The 19,036-nt window shown below is 52.3% G+C and overlaps 1 protein-coding gene and 1 pseudogene across 3 annotated transcripts; one reads left to right on the top strand and one right to left on the bottom strand.

The window, feature by feature from the left end:
• Positions 1 to 464: 464 nt before the first annotated feature.
• Positions 465 to 13,974, bottom strand: IVD (isovaleryl-CoA dehydrogenase). Of its 2 annotated transcripts, XR_014796850.1 has the most exons (13): positions 13,782 to 13,974; positions 12,357 to 12,446; positions 12,076 to 12,127; positions 8,621 to 8,790; positions 7,299 to 7,392; positions 6,993 to 7,129; positions 5,011 to 5,107; positions 3,582 to 3,675; positions 3,029 to 3,110; positions 2,501 to 2,605; positions 2,339 to 2,411; positions 1,506 to 1,720; positions 465 to 1,450 (listed from the first exon to the last, which is right to left on the bottom strand). XR_014796850.1 is itself a non-coding variant. In XM_084904875.1 (12 exons), exons 1-12 carry the CDS (start codon positions 13,932 to 13,934, stop codon positions 1,587 to 1,589), a joined length of 1,281 nt encoding a protein of 426 aa, XP_084761001.1. In that variant the 5' UTR covers positions 13,935 to 13,974; the 3' UTR covers positions 465 to 1,586. The 2 variants fall into 2 exon arrangements, 1 of the variants encoding a protein (XP_084761001.1); XM_084904875.1 differs by having other exon boundaries at positions 465 to 1,720.
• Positions 13,975 to 17,275: 3,301 nt separating this feature from the next.
• Positions 17,276 to 18,627, top strand: LOC311620386 (gamma-glutamylcyclotransferase-like; annotated as a pseudogene). Its single transcript has 3 exons — positions 17,276 to 17,332; positions 17,422 to 17,561; positions 18,320 to 18,627. The product of its transcript is annotated as a gamma-glutamylcyclotransferase-like (transcript).
• The last annotated feature ends 409 nt before the right edge of the window (positions 18,628 to 19,036 follow it).

The following is a 19,036-nucleotide window of genomic DNA, read 5'->3' on the forward strand; positions in this document are numbered from 1 at the left end:
CCCAAGATGGCGGCAAGGTCTGTAACCCATCTTGACTGGACAGAACGTCCCGTTCTGTCACACTCTGAATGTCTCCAGGCTGGTGTTCCCGCTACACACTACACCCAGCGCGACCGCCATCCTCGCCACAGTCACCAACACGAGAGGCCGAGGGGGACGTGAAGGCTGCACCTTGGGAAAATCACTGTCCTGCTCTTTTAAAAAACATGGGGACGACCCTAGCCAGTTCTGCTCAGTGGTTAGAGGGCTGGCCCTGGAGCTGAAGGGTTCTGGGTTCCCGTCTGATCGAGGGCTCAGCCTTTGGCCCTGGACGGGTGCACGCAGGAGGCAATCAACCGATGTGTCTCTCTCACATCGATGTTTCTATCACTCTCTCCCCCTTCCACTTTCTCTAAAAAAATTAATGAAAAAAATACCCTTGGGTGAGGATTAATAAACAAACAAACAAACCAACCAACCACAGGGATGGTTTCAAAATTTATGAGCTTCCTTTTAGCTCCAAGGCTCTTTACCACTTCCAACCGCCTTTAAAAAATCCCCGGGGATCTGGAAGAGAGAGGCTGAGACTTCTTCTCTTCCGAGGGCCGGTTCCGCGCCGGTGTTCCCCTTCAGTGAGCAGACCGGGGGGCAGGCCCAGCCCAGGCCCTCTCCGAGGGGCGGGAGCCAGGCCGGAGCCAGGCACTGCTTCTCCCCAAAACACCGGAGTAGAAGCAGATGGGTCTGCTTCGTGATGTTTAATATAAAATGGCAGCGGCCGCTGTGCAGTTGTAACAGAAGTAGCCGTGGGGTGTCCAGAGAAATGCGCACAGGCAGCCTGGCTGGAGCCGAGCCAGCCAACCCAGGCCTGCTGCCCGGCCGGCCGCGGGCCGTCACGTGGCCAGGGCGGCGGCGGCGGCGGCACAGCAGTGCTGAAGGGCTCCGAGGCGCTGGCCCTCGACCAGCGTGCTGACCTCTGCCCCACCAGAGCCTAGCCCGGCGGTCGCCAACCTTTCGGGCCTCGTGGACCACTGGTTGGGACGGCTGGTCGGATGGCACACGTTCTGAGATGCCCAATCCCCGATGGGGGGTTCCAGCCCTAAAGAGGGAAGCCCCTGGAAGGATGCAGGGCCGTGAAGAGGGGGTGCTTGCTCACAAGCGGCAAGAGGGTGATGCCTCTGGAAATCGGCAGAAAGGCTAGGTTTGGGGGGGTTTCCCCCTGGAAGAGCTACCAGGCACAAGTAAATGAGCAGAAGGGCCCCTGCCAAGGCTCACCCCCAAAAAGGAGGTGACTGTCTGCCTGGCCCCAGGTGACCACCCTGGGAGGAGGGTGCAGCAGGCTTGGGGTTCAGAGAGCGAGGGCAGTCACCAAAGCCGGCGCCACAGTCCAGAAAAGCCCCCTGGTTTCCCGTCACGTCCATGTTAAGCCGCCGAACACTTCCCAGGCCGGCCGGCCGGGGTCCGGGCCCATGGGCTCGGCCGCCATCGCAGAGGCCAGCAGGCGGGTGCGAGGGCGGCCGAGCCCGGACCTGCCTCAGGTGGGAGGAGTGGGGCCGGGCTCTCCTCCCGGAGAAAGGCCTCTCGGTGCGGGGAGGGGGGACCGCCCGGCGTTAGTGGAAGTCCGAGTTGAAGGATCTGCCGATGACCAGCCGCCTCACCTCGCTGGTGCCGGCCCCGATCTCGTACAGCTTGGCATCCCGCAGGAAGCGGCCCATGGGGAAGTCATTGATGTAGCCGTTGCCACCTGTCGCCGGGGGGGGGGGGGGTGGGCAGAGAGAGAGGATAACAGGAAGAGTGATGGGAAGTGGGCACAGCAAGAGAAGCAAACAGAAGGCCGAGGATACAGAAACAGGCCAGCGGGAGAGAGACTGATTCCAGAGGACCAGCAAAAGGCGGTGGAGGGCGTGGTGTGGGGAACAGCTTCTGGGGGAAGACAGTGGACAAGGGGCCAGCAGGACACCCAGAGGGCACAGGGCAGCAGCAGGCAGAGAGGACACTGGTGAGCATGGAGAAGGGGGTAGGGAGATGCTACACAGCTTTTACTGGGTGCCAGGTGCAGAGAAGTGAAGCGATTTGTACAAGTCACAAAGCTGGTCCGCGGTAAAACCAAGACTCCAACCGAGGCCGCCTGGCTCGAGTCTGTGCTCTTAACCAGGCCGTCCCCCCGAGGCCTCTCCCCCCACTTGCCAGTGTCCATAGGATTAGGTGTGAGGCGGCGTGCCGCCTCCGGCAGTTGTCTAGTTTGCTTTTCCATGTTCTCGTAATAACTGGGGCAGAAGCAGCCTAATGGCACCAGCCAGCTGAAGCTCAGGGTGAGGGGGGGACAGCCACAGGCAGGGGAGGGGGGGTGGGGGCCGCTTACCGAAACACTGAATGCCGTCCAGGGCCACCTGCGTGGCACACTCGGCCGAGTAAAGGATCACGCCCGCGCAGTCCTGCGGGGGAGGGCTGGTCAGCAGCCCGCCAGGCCCCGGGGCAGTGCGTCCCCGGACCCGCCCGCGGCCCCCTCCGGGCAGGCCCTCACCTTGGGGGTGCAGTGGCCCTCGTCGCAGGCCTTGGCGACGTTGTAGACGTACTGCCGGCAGGCCATGAGGCGGGTGTACATGTCGGCCATCTTCCCCTGCATCAGCTGGGCACAGAGAGCGCACAGTCAACCTCCCTCTCAGACACTCTCCCTCGTCACCAAGAGCAGATCCGCAGCCACACGGGAGCATCGGGGCTCGGAAAGCCGACGGGACTTGCCTGGGATGACAGAGGGATGACACCCTCGTTGACGCCCCGCAGTGTCTCCACACCAGGAAGGGCGGCTAGACATGCGCCCCCTTCACCCACGCCTCGCCCTTACAACGCCTGGTTCCTTCGTCCCAAACAGGAAGCGAGGAGACCTGTGGTGAACTTCCCGACAACCCCGGGGCCAGGCAGCACGCCCAGCACCCACCCTCACTCGGCCGGGGAGGGCTGGCACCTGCCCCCGGCACATGCTCCACGTTCTCATTTTTAAAGAAAACTGAAACCCAGCGAGAGAGGACAAGTCAACAAAGCACCCCCTCACCTGGAAGTGGCCAATCTTCTGGCCAAAGGCTTCCCGCACGTGCAGGTAGGGAATGGCGTGGTCCAGGACAGCCTGCATGATCCTGCGGGAGGGACAGAGACACGGGCGTGCCTCACTGTTCCCACCCCTGCTGCCGGCTGGGCTGGCAAAATGCCAATGGGAAAAGGCTTGGTGGGGGCGGGGGGCAGCTCAGTGAGACAAAAAGCTGGAGTTGTAGAGAAGAGAAAAGGAGACAGGACACTGGTGACCCCTGCTCGGTCACTGCACCCCAAGACCAGACAGAGCGGCAAGCCGCCCGCGCAGCGGGGCCTGAGGGTGTCCCGTTTCACATCCCGAGTAAACAGGCGGCATTGCTCCTCAGATGCTTTGTCTTTTAAGGAATGTCCTTTCCCCTCAGTGTGGAGAAATCACACATGTGACTAGAAGGCTCTTTTGTTTCCAGGAAAGAAGGCGCATCGGCCAGGAGAGGAAGGCTGAGGCTGTGTGCCAGGCGCTGCTCGCCAGGGAAGCCGAGAGCCCAGCCCCACACCCGCACCCTGAGCCGCACACTCACCCGAGGGGCCCGCCCGCCAGCACCAGCCGCTCCAGGTCCAGCCCGCTCATGAGCACGTAGACGCCCTTACTGAGGTGGCCCAGGATGTTCTCGGCTGCGGGAAAGGTGCTGGTCAGAGGGAGGGGCTGCCCACCGCCCACGGACCTCTCCCTTTGTAAGAGCTGCGAGGTTTGGTTCCGCGGCTCTTATACAAGGCACCGAGATATGTCACCTGGCCGCCAGCGAGGCTGATTCTGGGTGAGAGGAAAGGCTGGGGCGTCGCACTCCCAGTCGGAAGCAGAGCCTGCGGGACAGACATCCCGCCCCCACGCACACACCACCCACAGGGCCAGACACAGAGGCCCCGCCCTTAGGCCTTCTCCTCCTCCGCTGCCTTGGATGGGAAGAAGAAAAGCTAATTTGGTCTAGAAGTCAGCCAAACCCTTCCTGGTATTTTCACACCTGTGTCCGTAATCACTCCTTCCCTCGGTCCAGTGTCACCCGGCCCCTCCCCTCCAAGAGTGTCCACGGACCAGGCACCCTTCAGGAGACGGCCAGTCCGCACGGTGACAGGAGCTGCCGAGCGCCTCTCCACCCCGGAGCCAGGCCCTCGATGACCTCCGAGTGTCTTCCTGCTTACGGAGGAGGCTCTGCACTGAGCCCCCTCTCCCTGGATGCCCGCTGTCACCAAAGCATTCTTTTCCTGGGTGGTGGACGGGGAGGGTGAGGCGCGGTCTGTGGCTGAGGTACTACAGAGTAAGCCTCGCCGGCGATCAAATCCATGCCTTTGGTCTCATTAGCACAGGAAGGGTGTGCTGGCCCTCCCACAATGTCATACTTCAGGGGAGAAAATACTCTAACGTAGGGGTGTCGAACTCAATCAGAGAAGGGGCCAAAATCTAAAATCCAGCCTAAATCGTGGTCCGAATGGTTTACTGAACAGTCATAAACTGACAATGTCATAAACTGACAGCGGAGTGCAGTGATGACAGCGCGGTGCGGGCCACATTGCAAGGCCTGGCGGGCTGGATTTGGCCCGCGGGCCTTGTGTTTGACACATGTGCTCTAACAAAACTGCCTTCCCTTCACCGAGTCCAGCTTCCACCAGTGTGCTTGGATTTTTTTTAGCGTTGTTAATGAATACCTCACACAGGCAGTACCGGGAAACGTACAAACAAAGACATCTGAAGGACATTCATGGGCATGAGCGGATGTATCTTTCTATTCCAGCTGCTGGAATCCAACCCAGATACAGCGTGCTATCCACACAGCAAACACCTCAGGCAGGCACAGGGAGAGCAGTGCCCTCAGGCCGAGTCCCTCCCGGACGGCCGGGGGCCAGCCCGGCAGTCACCGGCCAGCTAACAGTGGGGAGCCTCTCTAACCCAGAGGCGGGCTTTCTCTGCTTATGAAGGGGTCCTCACAGGGGCTCACACTTCCTTAGACTCACCAGGAACTTTGCAGTCTTCAAAGATCAGCTCACAGGTGTTAGAGCCCCTCATCCCCAGCTTGTCCAGCTTCTTGGCGGTGCTGAAGCCAGGCATGTTCTTCACAGAAACAAAAGGCCTTGATTACAGACCAGGCCCCACGGGGTCTAGGAAAGGGAAGATCCTCGCAAAAAGCCCACCTTCCCACCCAGTCCCAGGACTCCCTCCCATGGCACACCAGCATTCTCACCCCGGGCCCACCCTGTACGGTCCACTCCCCGAAGCGCCAGCCCTAACGCCCCACCAGGCCCCAGCCTTCTCCGCCGCTAGCTCACGTTCTCCCCACTTCTCACTCTCCCCACGTCTCACGGGGGCAGGTCTTTCTCAAACGCCTGATCCCCGGGGCCTGCTTGACCCTTCCTAGCTTTGTTTCCTTTCCTTAGGGAAATAATTTCCAAGACTTTCTCACCAGCCCATTCAACTCCTTTGGCCTTTTGTTCCTCTGCCATCTGCATCTAATTCAATCACACCCGGGATCAATTCAACCACCTGTGAGCTTCGGCCTGGACTCATCAGATGCTCTGTGCACGGCCAGTGCTCAGAGCACGTGTTTTGTTTCCCTAACCTCCCAGGGCTGCTGAGTGGCATTACACAACCTTGAGATTTCCAATCTTAGCCAGGCCCTTTGGGCTACTCGGTTCTCTTCCTCCAACTCCAGCCAGCCACTTTCCCCTTCTTCCCAGGGAGGGCATTGCAAACCCTTCCGACACTAATTTGTGAAATTGTCTACCGACTCCCTCACCCCTGTGGTCCCCAGCCCTCACGGATGCCCTGGCCTCAGGGTCCCCAGGCAGATCTTCCTCCCCTATCACCTGCACCAGCCTTACCTCTCCTTCCTCAACTCTCCGTTGTTTTGCTCACTTGGTCAGACACATCTCAAGTTCTCCCTCTCCTAAATTTCTCTCTCTTTACCAAAAAATTTGCTCAGTTCTCTCCCATTCTTAAAAACAAACTCAAACTCCCAACTTTTGTTGTTGTTAATCCTCACCGGAGGATTTTTTCCCCATTGATTGGGGAGGGAGTGGTAGAAGGGAAGGGGAGAGAAAGAGAGAAACATCGATATGAAAGAGATACACTGACTGGCTGCCTCCTGGATCGAGCCTGCAATCGAGATCCGTGCTTCACCGGAAGTTGCACTCTAACCACTGAGCAAAACAGGCTAAGGCCAAACCCCCAACCCTTCATTCTACCTTCTGCCCTGTCTCCCTCTTGCTTTTTTTTTTTTTTTAATTGATTTCACAGAGGAAGGGAGAGGGAGAGAGAGACAGTAACATCAACCCGGGACCCCCCCCCCCCCCAGTACACAGGCTGACGTTCTTCCACTGAGCCAAACCAGCCAGGCCTCCCTCTTGCTTTTATTGTCAAGATCTGGCCCTAGATTTGGCTCAGTAGATAGTCAGTCTGTGGACCAAAGGGTCCTGGGTTCAATTCCAGTTAAGGGCACATGCCAAGATTGCAGGCTAGATCCCCAGTAGGCGGGGGAGTGTGTGCAGGAGGCAGCCAATCAATGATCCTCTCTCACCATTGATATTTTTATCTCTCCCTCTCCCTTCTTCTCTGAAATCAATAAAAATATACTTAAAAAAAGATCTGAAAGGTGCAGTCTTCATTCCATTTCCACTCGCATTCCCATTCACACTTCCACTTCGGTCTTCTACAGCTGCTCTCAGCAGCCCCCTGATGGCGCCTTCACTGTCAAACCCAGTCCCCCTCAGTCCTCCTCACCCTGGCCGTGTGTGTGGCCTGGCTCGGTGGGCGGCTCCACCAACCTCAGTCCTGACGCACCTCCCTGGACTCCACTGTCTGCCACCCTCCTTTCGGTCTGCTCTTCACCTCCACCCGGGGAGCCCTGGCAGGGCACACAGGGCAGCTGGCGTCTGCCATCAGGGGAAGGGATCTATCTCTGGCATCACCAACGCCTCCACGGCACTCCCATGCCATTCACCTTCTCCACCAGGAAGGCCGTGATGCCCCGAGAAGCTGGCACAGCAGCCAGGTCTGTCTTGGCATAGACAACAAGGACGTCGGCATCAGGCCCGTTGGTGATCCAGAACTTGTTGCCGTTCAGGACGTAGTGATCTCCTAAGAACAGGAATTTGGCTACTTAACACCGGCCATGTTGGTCCATCTCAGTCCACAGACCTGCTGAGCGGACGCTGCCCAGCTGGAAACGGTCCTGGAAGTCTAGCCGAGGCCACCCCAATTACTGTCCCTCTGCTCTTTCCAGCTCCCGAGTCCAGAGAGGCCTCACCTTTCTTTTCAGCTTTCAGCTTCATGGAGACAACATCAGAGCCAGCATTGGGCTCACTCATGGCCAGGGCTCCAATGTATTCACCGCTGATCAGCTGCAAGGAAAACCCCAAAGGGCTTGGTTATGACTTTAGAAGTACCTACAGGAGTGAGACTCTTCCTGCCTGTTTGCATGACTGTAGGGAGAGGCTATAGGGTTAAGCCTCGGACTGATCTGTTGGCAAAGCCGCAAACAAGTCCCAGCTTAGGGGGCAGCCCTCTCAGCATAATTAAGCTTGACCTCATGACACTCCCTAGCTCCTTCCTAGGTAGCTAATGGGCTGTGGGAGGTGCAGCAAGTGCTGCCAAAACAAGTGAAACTCACACAAGAACACTGTAACCATGGTGACCACAATCTTGTTTACCTCTGACTATAAAATAAAGGCTCAGCTTGCCATCTGGATCATTTCTCTGTGGTTGTGGTTGGCAAACTGTGGTTCTTCCTCAAAATACCACTGCCTGGGCAAGTCTATTTCTGAAGAAGTGGCATTCGAAGAAGTTTAAAAAACTTGGCTCTCAAAAGAAATTTCAATTGTTGTACTGTTGATACTTGGCTCTGTTGACTAATAAGTTTGCCGACCACCGCTCTGTGGCCTCAGCCAGGCACAGGAGATCCACCTAGACCAGGAGTCTTCAAACTACGGCCCGCGGGCCACATGCGGCCCGCAGAGGAGTCTGATCCTGCCCGCCAGGTTTTTTGGGCAGTGAGCGCAGCCGAGGTGTTACAGTAGGAATTAGTAGTTCATATAGTCCGGCCCTCCAGCTCTCTGAGGGACCGTGATCTGGCCCCCACTTTAAAAAGTTTGAGGACCCCTGACCTAGACCCAGCTTATTCTCTTTGTCCGTCTTTTCTATATCCTTCGCCGCCCTCCCTCAGGCTCGCCAAACCCTTGGCTGTGCTGGCACGGCACACATGACAGCCCTTCAAAACTTCTCTCAAAGGCCAGCCTATTGGTAAAGTCTTATAGAAGCCCAGTAACTACATGGCTGAAAATCTCTCTCCTTTTCCTAGTCCCTTTGCACAGAAGCAAGTCCTAGTCTTCAGTTTCTGAGAGTGCGCCTTGCAAATGCTGTCCAGTGATGAACTCAGAAGGCTTGGTTGTGTTTTTTTAACTTTTTTGACTTAAGTATTTGAGAGCAAACTCCTGACTCCTTCCTAACTACATCTGGTTCAGGGCAGCATGCTACAGGAGAGCAAATCTGACTGGCCCTCGACAGCAGGGTGCCTCGTGTCTGGTGGTTGCACCGAGGTCAGCGTGTGTTTCTCCACTCCCGTCTCCTCACCTTGGGCAGGTACTTCTCCTTCTGGGCCTCATTTCCATTGCGTACAATTTGGTTGATGCAGAGGTTGGAGTGGGCACCGTAACTGAGTCCCACGGCTCCGGAAACTCGGGATATTTCCTCCATCACCAGCACGTGTTCCAGGTAGCCCAAGCCGGAGCCGCCATACTGGACTGGGAGCGGAGGTTGTGCAGGGGAACAGAAAAGGCAGCTCAGATTAAACCAGGGCATTGACAGGAACCTAGCAGCCGTCAACAGCAGAGAAACATCCTTGTAGCATCTATTCTGAGTTCCTGTTGACAAAGTCAACGGGTTGATGCCAGGGGATCTGTCTACAAACACACAGAATGGGTTCTGTTTGCTGCCTCTGTCAGCAGAGGTGGTTCAGAAACAGTCATTGCCACCCCCACTTTATCCCGGACAGACCTCTCAATGAAGGCAAGAGAACCTGAAGTGCAAGACAGATGCTTGTGTAAAAGGCCCGAGGAAAGTGAGATGTGCATTGGTTTGGACCTAAAGAAACAGGACTGTCAAATAAACACATTGTACCCCTCAAACATACATAAGGTTAGTCAGTTATAGCTCAATGAAAAAAGTTAAAAAAATTAATAAAAAAGCAAAATTAGTAACAGGAACAGGAGAGCCACAGCCTGAGAGAAAATCTGGTGGGCAGTGCAGCTGAGATGCTGGTTAGGAAATTTCGGAACTCCTCATAGAAATGTGCCTTTTCCTTGGCAGGAGATCTTAAATCAAAGAGGCTGGATCACCCTGGCCGCTGTGGCTCAGTGGATAGAGCAGGGGTCTTCAAACTATGGCCCGCGGGCCACATGCGGCCCGCAGAGGAGTCTGATCCTGCCCGCCAGGTTTTTTGGGCAGTGAGCGCAGCCGAGGTGTTACAGTAGGAATTAGTAGTTCATATAGTCCGGCCCTCCAGCTCTCTGAGGGACCGTGATCTGGCCCCCACTTTAAAAAGTTTGAGGTCCCCTGGGATAGAGCATCGGCCTGCAGACTGAAGGGTCCCGGGTTCAATTTTAGTCAAGGGCTCATGCCTGGTTTGGGCTCCATCCCCAGTAGGGGGTATGCAGGTGGCAGCTGATCAATGATTCTCTCTCATCATTGATGTTTCTATCTCTCCCTTCCTCTCTGAAATCAATTTTTTTTTTTTAAAAAAGTGGCTGGGTCAACTGGTACCAACTGCTGCCCTGCTATTTGGGGAAACCCTGGTGAGATCCTCTGCACATGCTCACTCTTGACCAAGAATCAGGCTCATCCAAGGCTCTCCGGAAAGGTTGGCCCGCCCCCTGCAATTCCAGGAAGGACAGCCCTCAGGTGTTGACACTGAAAACAGCCACCGGGACAATCATGCAGAAACCAGAACTTATATCTGGCTTTCTTTTAAAGTTTCTGATTTCTAACTGCCTTTCTTCCACTAAAATACCATCTGGTGCCAAAACTGGTTTGGCTCAGTGGATAGAGCTCTCTCTATATATATATAATTGATTTTTTACAGAGAGGAAGAGAGAGGGATAGAGAGTTAGAAACATCGATGAGAGAGAAACATCGATTCGCTGCCTGTGGACTCAAGGATCTCAGGTTCGATTCAGGTAAAGGGCATGTACCTTGGTTGTGGGCACATCCCCAGTAGGGGGTGTGCAAGAGGCAACTGATTGATGTTTTTCTCATCGATGTTTCTAACTCTCTATCCCTCTCTCTTCCTCTGTGAAAAATCTATAAAATATATTTTTAAAAAATACCATCTGGTCTGAAACCAGTTTGGCTCAGTGGATAGAGCGTCGGCCTGCAGACTGAAAGGTCCCAGGTTTGATTCCGGTTGGGGGCATGTACCTGGATTGTGGGGAGTGTGCAGGGGGCAGCTGATTGATGATTCTCTCTCACCAATGTTTCTAACTCTCTATCCCTCTCTCTTCCTCTCTGTAAAAAATCAATTATATATATATATATATATATTTAAAAATACCATCTGGTTCAGAAACATATTTTCTATGGGGTTCATAAACCCCCAAGACACAGAGGAAGAAAGCCTTGTTCATGAGTTTCCAGTGGCTTTCCCCCTACTTTCCATTAAGGTGGTCTAAATTAATTTTTAAGTGGCTTAATTTTATCATTACCCATGATCTAGCTTTCTATGATCACCTCAAAGACAAGAACTGTCTCCAAGCGGTGAGGGGGAGATGTGAGAAGTACACCATTTCCCTCCTCTATTCCAATGCCCGAGGAATGCAAGCTGAAGCAGGTGTGCCATCTATTGGGCACTGCCAGCCAGGCTGGGCCTCTCCTTCGGAGGCCAGCATCCAAATCAGAGACCGCCAGCCCCCTTTACCCCTGGAAACAGGTAGTAAGACCCACAGGGGACACAGGGCAGCATATTTAACACATCAGCTGGCCCCTCACGGGGAGGCTCAGACTGGCATTCCTTCACAACGTCATGTTTCCAAATGGGCCCCAGCGCCAGGCTGCGTGTCTAGATGTTATTGGTAGGACAGAGTTTAAGAATGTAGGGACTAAGAAGCTAGAAACATCAATCGGAAAGGATATATGCACCCCTATGTTCATAGCAACACAATTTACAATAGCTAGGATTTGGAAACAGCCCAGGTGCCCATCAGCAGATGATTGGATCAAAAACTATGGTACATTTACACAATGGAATATTATGCTGCCATAAAAAAGAAAAAATTCTCATCGTTTGCAGCAACCTGGATGGAATTGGAGAACATCATGCTGAGCGAAACAAGCCAGTCAATGAAAGAGAGACACCACATGAACTCACTTATTTATGGATGATAAAGAACATTATAAACTGAAGAACCAAAAGATAGATATAGAGACAGTAAAGCAACAAGCAGACTGTCAAATTACAGCGGGGAGGTTGGGGAGATCTGGGGGAGATAAGAGATCAACCGAAGGACTTGTATACATGCATATAAGTACAACCAATGGACACAAAACTCTGGGGAGGGAGGGTATCTACAGGGGGGGGGGGCAAGGTTATATGTACAAAAATAATAATTTAATAAAATAATATATTAAATTTAAAAAATAATAAAATAAAATAAAGTATATATATAAAAAAAAAGAATGTAGGAACTAAACTAAGGGGCTAAGCTGCCAACATCACCTGGGGGAGCTCATTCAGCATGCAGACTTTAAGAGTCCAAATGATTCTGGCCCGAGTGAACCACACTGGCTCTTTGTCATCTCAATGTCACTGACCAAAAGAATAGAAAGGCTGACAGCCAATGGGAGCTTTCCTAGGACCCAGTGGGAGGAAGTTCTGGGTTTCTTTGAGCACAATCCCTCCCCCACCCCCCCACCCCCCCCTTTTTTTTTTCTTCTTTGAGCAGTCTTTTCATTCCTTTCCTGCTTCTTTTAGTTCTGGTGTTAAAGGGCACGCAAGACACAGAGAAAGGTTCTCCTTAGGGAATGAAACTACTCACCAGGGGCTGTGATACCCAGGACTCCCAGCTTCCCCAGCTGCTTCCAGAACTCCTGCCAGCAGAATGGAGGGAGAGCAGTGAGTAGTGAGAAGGCAGCCAGCCACAGGGGCCTGGACCCCTGGAGCCAAGAGCCCCAAACACTTCACCGAAAGGGGCTGCCCTTCTAAGGGGGTGTCATTTACCAGAAGACTCTCTGAGTTCTTCTAGGCTGCAGGGCCACTCCCAGCACAGCCCAACTCCCGGACTGCCCCTGCGCCCCCAGGGTGGGCCTTCAGACTCACCCGGAGGTTCTTGAATTCATTGCTTTGATCGATCTCCTGGGCCTGGGGGGCTAGGTGCTCCTGCAGGAACTTAGACAGGGTGTGACGAAGCTAGAGGGAGAGGGGTGACAGTTCTTTAACAGAACGTGACTGCCGCCGCAGACAGCGTCTCCTCCGGGAGGCACATTCAGGGAAGCAGGCTCCGTGATGCCTCACCAAACACATCAGACTGCAACTTAAGACCGTAGTGTACGCTTCCTCAGAGATCATCTCCACCCCTCTTTCTTGAGGTCCTAGGTCTACATTGCTTAATGGGTATTTTTTTAAAATATATTTTATTGATTTTTTACAGAGAGGAAGGGAGAGAGATAGAGAGCTAGAAACATAGATGAGAGAGAGACATCCATCAGCTGCCTCCTGCACACCCCTTACCGGGGATGTGCCCACAACCAAAGTACATGCCCTTGACCGGAATCAAACCCAGGACCTTTCAGTCCGCAGACCGATGCCAGACTGGTTTTGGCAATGAGTATTTTTTAAATGTCACTCCCCTACATAAAATCATCCCATGGCTTTCCTTTGTGCTTAGGACAAGGCCCTGCATGAACTGACTCGTCCAGCCTTCCCCAGTAAACACCCCCCCCCCCCCCCCCCCACAGTTGTAAGCACCTGTCGGCTCTTTTCTGCCCTTTGTCTAAAAGGGATTATTCAGCCGAAACCGGTTTGGCTCAGCGGCTTGCGGACTGAGGGTCCCGGGTTTGATTCTGGTCAGGGGCATGTACATTGGTTGTGGGCACATCCCCCATAGGGGGTGTGCAGGAGGCAGCTGGTCGATGTTTCTCTCTCATCGATGTTTCTGACTCTCTCTGTCCCTCTCTCTTCCTGTCTAAAAAATCAATAAAATATGTATTTTTAAAAAATAAAATAAAAGGGATTATTCAAGGATATTAGAAACTTCTCTTGGCAGGAAAGTTTGAAACTCGAGCGGGCTTCGGAGTTCCCGGAAGCTCTGGCACACGCCCGCTGTCCCACAGGAAAATCACCTGCCGGGGAACTGGGTCCCAGCGAGCAGCCTCCTCCCTCCGGAGGGCTCTGCTCCAGCCGCGGTGCAGGGACCCCTTCCACGTGCTCTGTCCCACTCTGGGCTCTGACTCTGGGGGTGAGGTCCCGCTGCCTGTCAGAGCCCCCGGGGTGTGCGTGGGAAAGCGGTCTGCTGGGGATAATGATTAACCTTGGCTTTCCTTCAGCAGACGGAGGCCCCTTTCCACCAAACTCCACCGGCACGGACACCCGCAGCGCCAGCAGCTTCCCTGCTGCCCCGCATCGCACCCCGCAGCCGGCGCGCGGGCGGCAGGAGCGGGGCGGCGAGTGCCCAGGCGACCCCGAAGCTGGCAGACGGGCCAGGCCCGAAGGCCTCGGGGCCGGGCGGTGGGCCAGGCTCCCTACCTGCTTTTGCTCCTCGTTCAGCCCGTTGATGGCGTCGTCCACCGCCAGCAGCGAGTGTGCCCGCCGGGGGAGGACGCGGGCCGGCGGCGCCAGCGGCGCCCGCAGCCTCCAGCCCCGCACCCGCCGTGCCAGCAGCCCGGCCGCCGTCGCCATCTCCGCACGCAGCGAGCCGGCCGGGGGCGGCGCTGGGGCTCCGCCAATCCGGCCGCGCCGCCCGCCAATGGGCGAGGGGGCTGGGTCTGCGGCGGCCAATCAGCGCCGGCCCCGGCCTCCGCCCGCACCGGGCTGTCTGCGGTGACCCCGCTGAGTGCCAGGCGGGGACTTCTTTAACTGAATAGCGAGAGAAGCGTCTGAAGCGTCTTCCGTTTCTTCCTTTTTTTCTTTTTTGAAATAATTTTTACAGAGAGGAAGAGAAAGGGACAGAGAGTTAGAAACATCGTTGAGAGAGAGAGTCATCGATCAGCTGCCTCTTGCACACCCCCTACTGGGGAAGTGCCCGCAACCAAGGCATATGCCCTTGACCAGAATCGAACCTGGGACCTTTCAGTCCACAGGCCCACGCTCCATCCACTGAGCCAAACCGGTTTCCGCAACTCTTCTGTTTCTGATCTGAGGACCCAGTGCTTCCCCTCCACGGAAAAGTGGGTGTGAAAACAGCGAAGGGAAAACTCCCCAAGTTTTGGAATTATTTGTTAAAGCAAATCTGGGAGAGCTCAGACCAGGAAGGAAGGCTGCACTGAAAAAGCAAATGAGCAATGTCCAAGTGAACAGTGTCCAAGTGAACAGGGGCCCTAGTTGGTTTGGGTCAGTGGATAGGGCGTTGGCCTGCAGCCTGAAGGGTCCCAGGTTCGATTCTGGTCAAGGGCACATGCCGGGGTAGTGGGCCTGATCCTAGTAGGGGGCGTGCAGGAAATGGCTGATCAATGATTCTCATCATTGGTGTTTCTATTTCCCTCTCCTCTCCTTCCTCTCTGAAATCAATTATAAACAGAATCAAGTAAACAGAATGAGGTGCTGTCGGGAGCCGAAAAAGAATTAGTGACTACATCTTAAAAGACACCTCCATCTTAGACACTGAGTTTCTGACTTACCAGAACTCATGTGACAAGCTGCAGTGTGGCAGTTAACTAGAAACAATCTAAATGCCTAGCAGCATATCTGGCCATTGAGCAAGGCACACCTGTTGTGATAACTCGCCCCGCTCTGGAGAATCTCTGCTGTATCCTCCCCTGCAGACACATCTGCTGATACACAACCCTCCCCGCCCTGGAATGTCTCCGCGGCAACTTCCCCCTACAACCTGTGTGCATATATTGCGGCTGCAACAAATAAAATTTGAGGCTTGATCAGAACCCTGTCTTGCCTCCATTTCTCCGCGTCTCCTGTCCTCCCTCATTCCCTTCCAGGTGTCTCCTCGCTCCCACGTTGCTGTCCCGCTGGCCGGGGCAAGGTGCCTACAGTATTTTTAAATATTAATAAGGGTGAAACAAAGTGAAGGATGAGTCACAGAACTCTTTTCTCCAGAGTGGAAAGCTTTGGTTTTTAAAAAAGATTGGGATAAATAAAATGGATATTGATGAGGTTAAAACAAAGGTTTAGTACAGCACTGCCAAAGGCTGAATGGGCAGAGCTGACTCCCTGTAAGAATGCCAACATTAAAGGGCCTCAAGCAAGTCTTCTACAATATTTACCTGCCTTTAGGGAAGACTGGGTGCCGCCATCCTGTGGCTGTGGGCGCTGCCATCTTGGAAGGTGTGGCAGTCAATTAGCATATTTCCTTTTTATTAGATAGGATTCTGGTAAGGGGCTCCAGCGTTGATCTTCCTGCACAACTGACCCTTTGCTTCCGAAAGGGTTTTGGTTCTAATACCGGTCATGTCCCAGTTCTTTGGTCCTGTGTAGAGCTGGAGGCCAGAGTTCTCTCCTCTGCGCATGCATGCTTTGGCTTCATGAGTTGCAGTTTTGGTCTGTTGACTATAAAAGGCAACTCAGTAATGTGTCAGAAACAGGATAGGACCACATTGAGCTGGTTCTGAAGTTACAAGCTCCCAGTGACTGCTTATTCTTCACAGGGATTTTCAGTGGCTACCTTATGTCAGCCTTGTGAAAGGGATCAAGTGTTGCTTGTGATTTCCTGAAGCAAAAGCAAGAAGCGAACCAGGGCAAGCTGGTGTAGCAAAACAAGCTAAATTACGATTTGTTTGCATGACTAAGCTGGTTTTGTCTCCTCGGAATTGTCGAGGCTGGCCTCCATTTGTTTATTGGGCTTTAATGCTGCCATCCATCTTCAACACCGTGCCAGGTTCAGTTTTCTAAAACATTCATCATGATGATTGCCTGCTCAGAATGTTCACGGATTCCATTGCCGAGGCTTGTGGTTCCCAGACTGTGAGTGAAGGCACCTTTGGGCAACAAACTCACAGGCACTCCATGGGATAGTTTAAACTTTTGGGGGAAACACAGTGACACTTGACACATTAGACAAGTGAACTATTACTATGAAGTAGGTCAGTTTCAACATTAGATCATGCCACATTCTTTTCAGCGTCGAACAGGGAATGAAGGCAGTAGTGTCCAATTTGATCATCCCGTTAGTAAATCATTGTAGTTACTGAGCAATAAAATTAAAAAAAATTTTTTCTTCAGATTTGTGTATTATTTTTTCAAACAGCTATTAAGTTGTTAGGACATAAGTACTTATTATTGGATATAACTACTTAAAGTAGTTAGATATTTCCTTTTTAAAAAATATATCTTTATTGATTTCAGAGAGGGAGAGGGAAAAAGAGATAGAAACATCAATGATGAGAATCATTGATTGGCTGCTTCTTGCACATCCCCCACTGGGGATAAAGCCTGCAACCCAGGCATGTGCCCTTGGCTGGAATCGAACCTGAAACCCTTTAAGTCCGCAGGCTGATGCTCTATCCACTGAGCCTACCAAGCTAGGGCAGTTAGGTATTTCTTTTGGTGTCAAAAAATATTCCTGCGACAATAGGGCCCATGCTTCCCGCCTTTCCTCTAACTCCTGTGCTGGGCTTGCCGTTCACCCTGCTGCAGACATGGTGGGCGTGCATGCATCTGCATGGTGAACTCACTGCGAAGACCTGCGTGGCAGGAGGAGAGTGTTCTGTACTTTCCTATGGCAGGAGCATGCTGTCCCCAGCTGATCCATCTCTGAGACCCCTGGGTTTGCATTCTGCTGCGTGACCCACCCACAGAGTTCTTAGTTGCAGCAACAGAAAGTGGCTGAGATAAACACTTTGTGTTGAAAGGCTGTTGGGGAGCTTACAGAATGACCAGGAAGTTAGGACCACAAAGCTGACCTAACAGCACCACCTGCTCTGGACCCTGCCTGCCACTGGCACTACCCCCTTGCAGTTTCCAAAACCCAGAAGTGGCTGCCACCACCAGGGTGGAGCGTCTGCTGTCTTTGGGCATAATTCAAAACCCCGGAGGGTGTTGTTGGCTAAGTCTTGGCCTCCTGCCAAGCAATGCTGACTGCAAGCAAAGCTGGAAAACCAGCTTTGTGGTTCTACCAGACGCACGAGGTAGGGAAGTTCCCAAATGTAGGGAAGAAATTCAGATACTTAGTTGAGAGAGGGGAAGAGCTATCAATCAAATGCTTATTCATTTATAGGATTTTAAGCCTGACTTTGGCAATTCTCATGGCAAAACAAGTGAATCGTGGTGTGGAGGTATAGCCACCATTTTTCAAAGTCCAGGTGATGAAGTCTGGAAAATGAGCAAAAGCAAGAAGGGATTAATAGTGGAACATATGTCTCAATAAAAATTAATGTTTACACTCAAGAAGGAAAATAACCTGTCGAAGTTACCAGATAAAAAATTACAAGTCAAAACCACAATGAGGTACCACCTCAGACCTGTTGGAGTGGCCATGATCAATAAGAAAATAACAAGTTGGAGAGGTTATGGAGAAAAGGAACCCTTTCACTGCTGGTGGGAATGCAGACAGGTACAACCAGTATGGAAAGCAGTTTGGCGATTCCTCAAAAAATTAAGAATAGAGCTACCATATGACCCATCAATCCCTCTCCTGGGTATATACCTGAAAAACTCGAAATGGTGTATTCACAAAGATATATGCACCCCTATGTTCATGCAGCATTATTCACAGTGGCCAAGACATGGAAACAACCAAAGTGTCCTGCGATAGAGGACTGGATAAAGAAGATGTGGTACATACACATGGATATTACTCAGCCATACGGATGAAATAGTAACATTTACAGCAACATGGCTGGATGGATCTTACGCTAAGTGAAATAAGTCAGGCAGAAAAAGCTAAGAACCATGTGATTTCACTCATATGTGGGATATAAAATTGACTCATGAACACAAACAGCAATGTGGTGGTTGCCAGAGGGAAGGGTGGGGAGCTGGAGAAAGGGGATTCTAATGTAAGGTGATGGGAGGTTTGACTCAGGGTGGCGGGCACACGGTACAACATACAGGTCTTGTAACATAATAGAAACCCACACATGAAACATATATGTTCATATTGACTGTCACTCCAGTCAATTTAATTATAAATTAAATGCTTCCCCTTCACCCCAGTATAAAAAGGTCATTTGCATGGGTGCAAAAATAGAACGGCTTGCCACTGGAGTATCAAACGAAGTTAAATATGATAGAACCAAATGACTACAAAGGAAGGGCCTCAGAAGTTGGAGGTATCAAAAAGGGGAAAACAGCCGAAACCGGTTTAGCTCAGTGGATAGAGCGTTGGCCTGCAGACTGGAAGGTCCCAGGTTCGATTCTGGTCAAGGGCATGTACCTTGGTTGCGGGCACATCCCCAGTAGGAGGTGTGCAAGAGGCAGCTGATCGAGGATTCTCTCTCATCAATGTTTCTAACTCTATCCTTCTCTATTCCTCTGTTAAAAATCAATAAAATATATATATTTAAAAAAAAGGAGGGGGGACAAAAACTAATTAGAACACAGACGATACCTATGGATATTTTCTCTATGTGCTCATTTAATATAATTTTTAACGTTGAGAACAGGGATATGGGATATCTCTATGTTTAATATTTTTTTCATCAGTGCTCTGAAGGGACATCTCACTTGAGTGATTCCTTATTTTCAGACTACAAAATGAAACAGGGCTAGAAGTTAGGCAATTTCAAAGGGGACTGACTACAAGACACTGGAATGAATGATAAATGGATATGGGTTCTTCTGTGACACTTTTCTGTGAAGTTATTTTGAGTTGATCTGAAGTGTATTCTTGC

Source organism: Pipistrellus hanaki (genome assembly GCF_964339955.1).
Source record: "Pipistrellus hanaki genome assembly, chromosome: 1".
NCBI classification, from domain to species: Eukaryota; Metazoa; Chordata; class Mammalia; order Chiroptera; family Vespertilionidae; genus Pipistrellus; species Pipistrellus hanaki.

Coding starts and splice junctions, on each gene's coding strand:
- IVD (XM_084904875.1), bottom strand. CDS start 13,934: ATGGCGACGGCGGCCGGGCTGCTGGCACGGCGGGTGCGGGGCTGGAGG. Junction 12,128..12,356: donor ATGAATTCAAGAACCTCCGG/GTGAGTCTGAAG, acceptor TTCTGCTGGCAG/GAGTTCTGGAAGCAGCTGGG. Junction 3,676..5,010: donor TGAAGACTGCAAAGTTCCTG/GTGAGTCTAAGG, acceptor CCTTTCCCGCAG/CCGAGAACATCCTGGGCCAC.